The sequence below is a fragment of the Onychostruthus taczanowskii genome, unplaced genomic scaffold, assembly GCF_017590055.1.
Source record: "Onychostruthus taczanowskii isolate IOZ18803 unplaced genomic scaffold, ASM1759005v1 scaffold20, whole genome shotgun sequence".
In the NCBI taxonomy this organism is placed as follows: domain Eukaryota; kingdom Metazoa; phylum Chordata; class Aves; order Passeriformes; family Passeridae; genus Onychostruthus; species Onychostruthus taczanowskii.
Window position 1 is genome coordinate 2208042 of NW_024499240.1, and position 11620 is coordinate 2219661.

The 11620-nt window shown below is 35.5% G+C and overlaps 1 protein-coding gene across 1 annotated transcript in view; it reads right to left on the minus strand.

Annotated features, from left to right (window-relative positions):
• The window catches only part of GRB14 (growth factor receptor bound protein 14), a 42701-nt gene extending 38812 nt beyond the window's left edge, over nucleotides 1-3889 (minus strand). The window contains exon 1 of the mRNA XM_041403453.1: nucleotides 3812-3889. Coding sequence (XP_041259387.1) covers nucleotides 3812-3874 — 63 coding nt within the window. The 5' untranslated portion in view covers nucleotides 3875-3889. The remainder of the gene's footprint in view (nucleotides 1-3811) is intronic.
• Nucleotides 3890-11620: the final 7731 nt, after the last annotated feature.

Genomic DNA, 11620 nt, shown 5'->3' on the forward strand with positions numbered 1-11620 from the left:
CCTTTAAAAGCCTTTAAAGCCCACTCAAGTCCATCTCCCACTCCCTCCATCTCTAAGAAACCTCTCAGCTGTCTTCAGAACTTTGCAGGATGCTGCCCTTACATTACTGTACTATAGAAACATTTTATTACTATACTATAGAATCAAAGAATCCTAGAAAGGCTTGGGTTGGAAGGGACTTTAAAGATCATCTAGTTCCAGTCCTCCTGCCATGGGGGCCTTCCACTAGACCAGATTGCTCAAGGCTCCAGTCCAACCTGGTCTTGGATTATATTATTTATTATTGTATTTCTTTCATTTCTATTACTGTATGAAAGACAAAAAGGGCACTGGCATTGTTTTTGTATTTTTAAATTACTATTTTTCAAACTGTCCTTATGAAGAGATGTTTCATACATGAATGCTTGGTCTGTATCCAGTAATTTTATAAAAGGTATCCATTTAATGACACCATTATCATGTCACTTAAAGTGCCTTATGTAAAATTCCTGGATTAGCACACTGGCCTTTCATCTCAGGGGTCCAAATGCAAAACTGAAAAATTACTTTCATGCTCTTAGCCTTGCAGACAGACATTATGAATTCTCAGTACAATTTGGCTTAAGTGACCATTTTTCCTTGGGGGAGGGATAAGTGTTGATTAAAGCAGCATGTGATTTTGGGCCAGAAAAATAGATGGAATAAAGATGCAAGAGCATCTTGAAATTTTCATGCCCAGTCTTAGATCTGAGCAATCTAAAATCACATCTTCCTTTTGTCATATTTCTTCCAATTAAAAGACACTATACAATCTCTTCAAGAATTGCTGGAAAATATTCATCTGCAATATGTATTGACTATGTACACAATACTTTTGAACATCATCTGACCTGTGTGTTATGAAGTTCACAGCTGTTGTGGAAAAAAAAAACTACAAGTCTCTGTTTATACACCTTGCATACAACATCAAGTGCCTAAGTCTTCTGTTTACCATGTAAGAAATCTAATAGACTTGTGTTTATATTGAAAAAATCTTTGGTCTTTTACTGTAAAACAATGTCTTGAATGCACTATAACCTTTCAAATCTAATTTTGTAAGTACTTTTAGAGGAGTATGAAGTTATTAATACAAAAGATAAAAACATTTACTCTGAGTTGGATTAAGTATATGTCTAGTCTATACATACTATATCAATCTGGGTGTGATAGCATTCAATATACATAATTCCCCATGTTCATTAAGCATGTAATTTTCCCATCTGTGTTACAAGACCCCTTGGAACCTAAACAAGACTTGGTAGCTTTAGTTAAAAATATATCACTTAAGAATAAAACACATCAACTGTGATAAGTACTTCACATCAGACTTTAACACAAAGTATAAAACAACTTTGGACAAAGCATATTAGACATTTTGAATGAAAATGAGAAAACCTAAGTCCTTAAGAAGTTGGCAGAACAGATTAGCACACTGACAATGCAAAATTTTACCTTTTTGTAAATGGAAAAAGACTTGCAATTTTTGCAGTAATGTGATTCAACTAGACTTCTTACACAATTACCTACTCCATGAATTTAAGAAATAATTCTTTGTAATGACTGATATGCTAAAAGAGTATTTCATGAGCTAATACTTAAGTTTCTCTTGACTATGCAGTGCTAATGTAAAAATCCTACTTTTCTAGGTCCTTCAAGTGCAACAAAAAGTAGAAATTGCACCACCACATTAAGTCAAAGGTTCTAATGTCCATGAGAAACACAAACAAATTTACACATGCACATATGTCAGTCACCCCTTACCAGCATGGCTCTTTCCTGCCTACCTTCCTGCCTTCCTTTCCTCCAGTATTCCAGTTCTAGAAATTAAGGCATTGCCACACAAATAACAAAGCCCCTTCTGTAGAGGGAAAACATACTTTCAGAAGGAATTCTACAAGCCTAGATACAACCACCACAAGCCTTAACAAGCCTATTAAATTTGGCACACAGTGAGACCTCAGTGAGGACACATGCCTTCAAGAATTTTTTGAAACAGTGTGCAACCCAATAGCTACCTACCTAAGGCAACACCCTATGCTACTTCCTCCTACTGCTTCCATTAATTTTATTTTGGGCTTACAAAGTGCATAGATAAAGAGAAGTAAAGCCAATAACTGTTGGCAGCTAATTTGATAACAGCATGAAAAAAAAAGAGAGAGAATGTGCAAAAATTATCTTACTGTGAATTTGTCAAATAACTCCTGTATTTTCTCAGAGAATTATTATCTTCCAACATAAAAAAAAATAAAAATCAATCCACTGAAATATATACTACAGTTAAAACTGAGTTTCCCAGCCTTCTGAATGCTAGATTGAGTGAAGTTACACCTCTCCCCTCCCACACAGCACCAAGTACTGCTGTGTGCATACCACAGGAGTCTAACACAACTACACACTGCAAGAACAAAGACCTTCCTCTCCTAACATACAATTAACAAAACCCAGACAAAAATACAATAACTATGACAACTCAAGAGCTGAGCTCTGAAGGGGTGCTAGGGGGACAAAGAGAGGACTGGGAGGTAACCACAAGATTGAGAGGATGAGAGCTGAGAAGCCACAATTTCTAAAGGGGTATTTTTGAGAAGTGTAACAGAGATATTGCAAATTGTTAGATAACGCTATGTTAGCACTGTGCACATCTTGCACATATCTAAATGTTAAAGTTTTTATACCAGAAAAATAGTATCTTATCATGCTAGTAAAACAGCAGCATAATCTAATCTGTACCAATCAATCCCAATTATGTTCACAGGTTGCCCCCCCAACTCAAACAATGAAATAAGATAAATTAACACCATATATATCACAAATCGATAAAAGTTATGTGTTTATATACTTCTTTAGACCCAAAGGACTAATGCCATAAATATATGCTGCATTCCGCATAAACTGCTCATGAGAACCATTTAATACTGTAGCAATATTTCAGTGAACTTTCATTTTTCACAATGCTGGTACATTAAAAAGCCACTGAGTAACAGAAGAGTCTATTAACAATGAGTTAAGCACATTATGCAGCAATGAGGTTTTGAAAAATATCTACACATTTACAAAATAAATCAAACTAATTAATAACTTACAACTTGTTTGAAATAACTTCTCATAAGTTAACATATCTGGCTCAGCAGAGAGTCATATTTCTGTACTTCATTTCCGTGTGTATTTTTAACTTCACAGATAGCCCCAGCGCATTGAGTTACACTGGGCAATCCTAGTGCAACACAGATGTAATCATTTTGCACTGCTTACACTTTTTATTGAGAAAACAAAAAAAAGGCGAGCTACAGTGGCTATGGAAAGAAACTGTACAGTGTCACCCGGGTTCCCCAAAATACATGATGGGCCATCCACTATAAAGGCATTAGCCAGAACAGGTCAGGAAAAAGCACATTGTGTTTAAGGCTGATGCAAAACCTGTGGAAGCAGACTCCAGTAATTCCTTATTAGCAACAGTATCGTAGCCTTCAAAAGAGGCATATTTTAAAGCAATCATGACACTTTAAAAACTATATTAATCTGTAAGAAAAATAATTTCCTGCATAAAGTACAAAATTATAGTTACAGGGAAAAGAGCACCAGTAAAAAAAAATCCAACTATGGACACATATATATTTATGAGAAAACATACTTCACATAATAAAATCAAAATTTCTACATTTATCAGAAAAGAAACATTATTATTACATTAGAGAGATTTAAGAAAAGGTGAAAAAATAAATACAGCCATGTTTAAACATTGTTATCAACCCACACTAATGTCAGAATTAAAAGACTGATTTAAATGCCATACCCTTTTCTGCAGAGTTATTGGCATAACTGCAGGCAATGTTACTCTTCTGGAAGACAAATTCATGTCTGCTTTTCACAGAACTTGCCAACCTTCATCCAGGTGATAACACGAAGCAGAACAAAGTTGTTAGCAATATTTCTTGAAACCTAATTCCTCATAACCTAAATATTGGAGAGTCAGCACAAAGACTAAGGCTCTAGTAAATGTCATTCCATTTATGTGAATTCAGTCCTACTCAAAGCCAATGACAGAACACACTGGGGTAGGACAAAATAGAAATCAACCAACCAAAGAGCTTGAAAACTTGTGTTCTGTCCTTGGAAATGCCCACACTATCTCTGCCTATAAAAATAAGCAGAACAACATGCATTTCTATCACTCAGAGCTTTGTCTTTACTGTCAAAACAAAACCAAATCATTAAAGACTGCATTCTAACACCTCACACTGAGTGGTTACAGTCTTGGGGCTTTTTCTCTGGCTTTTTCCAGGGAAACAAAATATTCTTCAGTGCTTCTGATCTTTGAGTTTCAGAGAAGCAACGGAGCATAAGAATAGATTTAATGAATCCATGGAGTTTAATTATATGATTCTTAACTACCGTTATTCAAAGCAGAAGCAAAACATCCCTTTTACTTTAAGTAATGCAATTACTACCTTTCCAATGCAACAAAGGCCTGAAAAAGTGACACATAAAATGTTACAAAGAGTGACATTTAAGACATTTTATGAACCCAAGTTTTTGATCACTCCCATTCATATAAGTATTTTATGTATCAAATATCTGCATTAAAAAAATCTGTTTTCATTAACATGGTTTGACAAAGGAAATCTGGGTTTTTCTTTCCTTCTTTGTCAAAAAAGGCAACATTTTGTATTTCTTAAATGATAAGGCAAGCTATAATTTTTTAAAGGTCTCATAATGCACTTAATACCAGAATTTTTTTCCTGCTTTTATGCAGCATGACTAAGCAATATTCCTGTTGTAAACCAAATTATTAAACAGATGTTAGAACTGTGATATTGAGTATTTCTTTTATAACTCTTGACCAAGCAGTTCTTATCAGAAACATTGCTTTTCATAGCTGAAGATTGCAGACAATTTAAGAGAACTATTTGTATTAACCATTCATAGCTTTTTGAAGAATAACATATCAGATATGCAGCCTGTTTTACTTCATAGACAATCACTGCAAGTATATTATTGATCATACACCTGATGTATAGGTCCTAAAAGTAATCAGGACTGACTTGGTAAATATTACTATAATCCATACTAAATTTCACTAGAACATATTTATAGGTTTGGGATTTCCCCCCCCCCCACCGTGGAAATAAGCACACTCATTATTAATCCCAAAGTATCTAGAAAAGAATCTCATCTCCAAGACATAAGAAACTGCACAACGACAAGTTAAAAATAAACAATTTTATTGCACGGGATTTTCTGATTTGAGAGTTTTCCAGGTGGCAAATACATAACAAGTCCCTGGTACCACTGAGATACCTCAGAATCTATGAATTTAAAGCATCTCTTTTCACGCTAAATCACCTTTCTCAAATCCTAAAATCAGTAGTACTGAAGTAAGTCCTGTTGATGAACAAGAGGAGCACACATTATAAATACAAAAAATACAGTTCCCTCCAAAAACTAAAACCTGCATTGCACTGGCATTTTACCAGCAGCTCTCAAATAGTAATAAAATACTGCCAAGGAATAGGAAGTAAAGATAAATATTTTCCTAAAATTTCAAAACCTGTTGTCCTTGATTGAGACACACAGGATGGAAAAAAACTGATGAGAAATTTATGCCAAGTCACAAAGAGAATTTCTTTAGAGACAGACATTTGATCCTCGTTGTTAGCCTTAAAACAAGAGCTTCTACTAAAACCATAAACCAATTAAAATACAGCATTATTATTAAACAACCCATTTCCTTGCCTCGTAATGAAGGTTCACTTTTAACTTTGACTCCTTTTACATTCAGTTTATAGCAGCAAGAGATCCATAGCAACTAATCTTTTAGGTTTAAGGTATTTATTTAATTTTATTTTCATCCAATTGCAGTCCAAAATCTTTATGATTGTTTTGATAAAATAAAAAAGTACTTCTGAGATGAAGTTTAAAGCATTAATTACGTAACATTTGGAATTAACATTCCTTTTTACTAGAGATAGATATGATAAATGTCAAGTGTTTGCAATTAGGTTTTTACCTTTCAGGCACACACAAGTTTTTATTTCCTGTGGGAGCATGTTTTCAAAATTCTGTAATATAGCTCCAAAATTTTGCTGCAAGAGCCAGAAAAAAACTTGTGGTACCAGAGCCCAATCCCACAGGCATTTTACTCAAGGAATATTAGACATGCACATAATTGCAGCACCAGGACAAAAAACTCCCTCTACTCTTTTTCCCTCGGATCTTATGAAAAACTGTTTGGGCAGTAGCAACTGTAGAACTTGCAGCATTGCATTAGTGACTTCACTGGGAAAGAAACAAAAATAGCCCAAGCCATTTTTCCTTACCCCTGGGTACTGAAGGTCCTTGGCTCTTGAAAGAATGTGCAGCTTTTTGCTCTATGAATAAAATTGACCCATTTGTCTGCAAGGTGAAGCAAAGGCTCATCTTCTTCAGTGAAATTATCTGTATTGTATCTTTTCCAATCAGATGAACAGACCAGACCCATTCAGAAAGTAACCAAGTGTTGCATTTGACTTGGTAATAAAAATCCAATATTCAAATAATGATTAGGTTAAAAAAAATTTACAGTAATTTATGTATACTAGTGAAAGTAAACATGGCTGCATCCAAGAGTACTAAAAATAACATTAAGAATTTTTTTTTAAATTTCACAAACACATATTTAAGAAAATAAATGAAATAAAACACAACTTCTAAGTGCAAGCCTTGCAGAATCACTTCACCATGTAAAAGTCAAGAGGAGTTCTACTGATAAATGCGAGATACAGAAAGGCTTTGAAAGCCAAATATGCCTTCAGGGAAACATATATGACCACTTTATTTTTTTTTCCTATAGATAAAAGATTTTACTTGTCCATGGCAGGTCTGCAAGGAATTTGCTGGTGCTGGTAGACAGGAAGGAAATCAGATCCAGCTCACTTGCTGAAATGGCTATGTTTATGCAGCTTTTCACTCCTATTTTTGTCACTAAGCTACCAGATACAGTTGTGAAAACATTGTGCAGATACTTTTTAGATACTTCAAAATATAAACCACTTCTACTTCTTGCCACTTAAGAAAGCGTGACTAAATGGAGTGGGCAAGAATTGAAATGCCCTTAGTAAATCAGTAACTCCAATAAGGGTTTTGTAACAACATATGGAATAGAGATATCCTGCTAGAAGAGGAAGGTCAGTGATGTCCTTAAGGCACTGAATATGGAGTCACAAGAGCTGATCTATTCCTAGCTCGGCCAGATATAATGCAGGAATGTGAGCATTTATAGGTAGCAAGAGCAAATCAGATTCAGCTTTTGCTTCTGTAGATAAAAAAGAAAAATCCAGATAATACAAATCCAGTAAGGTTTATAAAATTTTTGGTGCTATTTTTTGTACTTGCCTTTGAGCTCAGGCAGTAGTTTATTACACAAGACCAAGGCAAATCAGGTAAGTTATTCATGGTGCTATTTGCCCTTCCTTGTGAGAGCTCCTGTCTGCCTGGCACAGACACTTTGTCTATTCAGCAGAAGAGCCCTTTAATATGTGACCATAGAAACACACGCAGGCTGTTTTTTGCACAGGTGCATTTACATACACTCGACAAATAACTACTTACTTTATAACCACCCCAAAAAAGAGAGGTTTCAAAGTGACTGAGGTGCTGTTTTTCTACTCATATAGTCCCTTGCACAAAAAAAACCCGAATAGGTCTTAGCCTTCACACAGAGCATACAGTACACCCTTTTGGAGGGTGAATAAGGACTGGTGCAGATGCAGTTGCACTAAAACAGACTGTATTACCTGTAAAGCAACACAGACATTACAAGGTACCCAGGAAATTCACGAAGTCGGAGCCACAAGGAACATAATGAAGCTTTCCATCCTTGCCAATTTTCCTCACAAACTGGGGGGATCTTAAAGCAATGTTATACATGCTACTTGCAAAGCTTTTCAGCTGCCTATTTTTGTGATCAATAGGTTCAAGCCTGATAAAAAAGCACATTGATGAAGCTCTGTCAGCTGAGTTAAGAAAACCCTCGTATTGCATGGGCTTCCCTCTCACTACATAGCAGTGAATTCTAGCAATTATGAGAATAAATTCTTACAAACTTCCAGCCTGTTTCTCAACAGCTGATACCATTTCTGTGTCATTATCAAGAGCTTGCAGCTGTTCATAAACAGCAAGTCTTAATGTAATCAGTAACAGGAGTTATCATAACATAACTAATATAAAAAGGCTATTTATAGCCCAAGAATGCAGTAATTGAAAAATCCCATTCTGATCACAGGACAATCTCGTGTATATTGATTTCCTGTGGATATAATATCAAACAAAGCTAAAAGACAAACCTACCAGTATGCAGTATAAGCATATCAGAAACAGGCAGGAACACCTCATCAGTATCCTAATTAGAAGCACAGGCAGACAACTGAGATAACCGATATATGTTTCTCTCTTGAGACTTCAGTATTAAATATCATGTACACTATTGGGCTAAAATATGAGCTGATTAGCTGCAAATGAATGTTCTGTGACTTGAAACAGGAGAAAAGCAACTCCACATTGTTACTAGAGCAGAGGTCTAATTTCTTCTCCCTCTTAATTTCTCCTCCCACAACTGCCCTTCTTGAAAGATTTTTGTTGGCCTGATTAGCATTTTTTTTAAATATTCCCATCTGAGGTGACTCCCATCAGGACTATAACATGAGAGGCATGCTTAAATACTCCAGCTTGAAATTCTCCGTTTCTGCTCAATCCCAAATAAGAAGCAGTCATGAAAGTGTGAATGCCTTTAGAAGTAGCAGCTTTAAATATGCTGAAGACAGAGAACATGGGCATTGGTCAACTGTTATCACTGCCACATTTCACCACTAGCTAAAGATACATGTGCCATCTTCTTCATAGGAATAAGTAACTGCTAGAAAAGTTTGGAAACTCTGAGCCCTGAAATCCCCAGCTGGAAGCTGTATCTGTTACTGCCTCTGCACACACACAAAAAGAGATCAGCATGAAATGTCCATAAGAGGATGCCCTTCCACTGCCTGACTATTGGTGTTCCTGCTATACGAGCAGCAACAGACAGCTATTATCCTGAAAACACTCATCTGAGTGATCTGCAGATGTTAAGACACAGATATAAGTTGTCCTCTACTACACAGTGTGGTAAGAAGGGTGAGAGATCTCAGGGTTATTGACAGTTTTCTATACATTTTCTTATGCAAGGGAAACTGAAAGCAGAGAGTGAAGCATGATATCAGCAGGCACAATATCAAGAAAGTGAGGAGTTATTTTCCTGTCCTAACAGTGACATCTCAAATTGATCTAGTTTTCATTACAACTCTAGCTTGATCTCTTAATTACACTTGTCACAGAGTAAAGATTACCACTGCAAAGAGTTAAAAAGGGCAAAATGCAAAAATCATGGGGGAACAACCATACTGTATCAGTAGCTCTGGAATTATCATGTGAAAGAACAAGTCCTCAGTTATCTACTGTAAATAGACACAAGAAAATATGAATGCATAAAGAGTATTAAATTATTTTATCAATCACAAATATTCAGTACTATTCTACAGGGATGATCAAGTTAGTTCCACCTAGTGAAAACTGACCAGGTTCAACAGTGGTGTTTATATGGAGGCATGGGGTTTTTTTTAATACAAAATCTAAATTATACTTATTGTGTCAACATTTATGCACAGAAGTAGGATGGGAATATGCCTCTGCTTGTTTCTATAGTTCTCAAGCTCTTATTTGAAAAGATAGTAACTCTCAGAACATCAAAAATGCAGCAAGCCGAGGATATGCTAAAAACTGCACCAAAACTCCTAGGAAAAACTGATCTGAATTTGAGTTCCATTCTTCAGTTAATGCCCCAACACTAGAATAACAAAGTTTTATGATGATAGAATCAGGAAAATTCAATCATCTTACATACTTTTTAGTACTGTAAAATAAATGGTAAAGTACCTTGTATTTTCTTCTTCTTCTTTCTTCATTCTAAAGGAGTTGTAAACCTTTATTAAGAATCATGTAAATTGTCAACTTTACTAAACCTGTAGAATTTAAGTAATTTAACTATTAATCATTGACTATCCTAGTCTCATTCAATGCAACTATAAACTGTTTATGATATAAAAATAGCAGTAGCAGATATAACACAGGTGTTTAAAATACTGGGCAATGACACAACAAAAGCAGAACAGAAGAAAAGAAGTTTTATAAGACCAGAAAAGAACACTGAGGAAAAACAAAATGGAGAATTAAAAAAAAGCCACAAAAATACTTAAGGCTTCATCTAATTTTATGAATATTACTAAACACTATTCTGATTAATCCAGACTGTGTGTCCCAGGAAGTCAGAGGGGAACATGGATCTGTTCTGATCAAAGGCAGCTCAGACAATGGTCCGTAGAAGGAAGATGCCAATAGTGTTCTGCTGCTACAGTACTGACCTCTTGCATGCCCTCCTTAACACAACACCAGTGAGAAGAAACCTCAAAAAAGGTTTGTCAATAAAATATTTCTTTAATCATGGATCTGTCTAAGGAGTGGCTACAAAATGACCCACACTTTCCAGCTCTCTAGTCTAAGACTAAATAAAAGCATCCCTGGGAGCAATTATAAATAAAAGCTGTGTTAGTATCTATCACATCTCATTTCCTTCTGAAAATTATGAGGATTCAAGCTCCATTCATGAGAGTTTAATCTTTTAATGTCAAATTCAATAAAACTGAATTATCAAAAGTGACTCAGCAGCATGAGAGCGTTCCCTGCAGTTTCACCTGGCTTTAACTGACAAGTCTCTTGTATATTCAGAGAAGTTGATAATGTTCGTATCATCATCTGCTCTAGACACAGAGACATCACAGAGCCAAAATACCAGGCAGTCAATGCAGAATTCAAGAGAAAACTATTAAAGGTTCACTTCTTGGAAAAATTAAGGTTTCCAACTTTACAGAGGTTTTTCTAGGCAAGTTATTAGATCTACTGCAACATCACAGAGGTTTCTTGTTCAAAACAGAACTTCCCAAATAGCACAGAAGAGGCAGTTTCTTGTACTGAGAAAACCAGCCTAAAAGAAAAGATAAGCAACTTTAGGTTTGACTTTTAGGCTGATGGATCCGAGACAATCAATATCCAAAGGATTGTTAAAACCATTCCAATCTGACAAGCACTATCAAAATGTCTACCACAATCTTTGACAGTAGTGATGATTTTTTTATTTTATACAAGTAAAAACTGCAGAACTTAAAGCCTAACACCTTCCTGATGTTACAAATTAAGCAAAAAGATTGCAGAGGCAGTATCTTAGTAACCACAAAAGTTAGAGTGTCCTTGTTTTCTTGACTATTAGAATAGGGGGGAAAAATGCTATTTTTGTGAAGTTAGAATGTTTACAGTCTTAACGTTTAAAGTCTTTGTTTGAGTTGTTTTTGGACAGTAACAGAGCGAAAGAAAACACTGATGTGAAGTTTGACAGAAAGCAACTAATTTCAATGTAAAGAAGATGAAATAAAATACAAAAAGAAACAAACAGGTGATTATTCTGAAGTTTCCCCAGGCTGATATATCAGACAGCTCGTAATAGGGCACCTCCAGCATAAACCAGGCAATATTCCTGATTGCT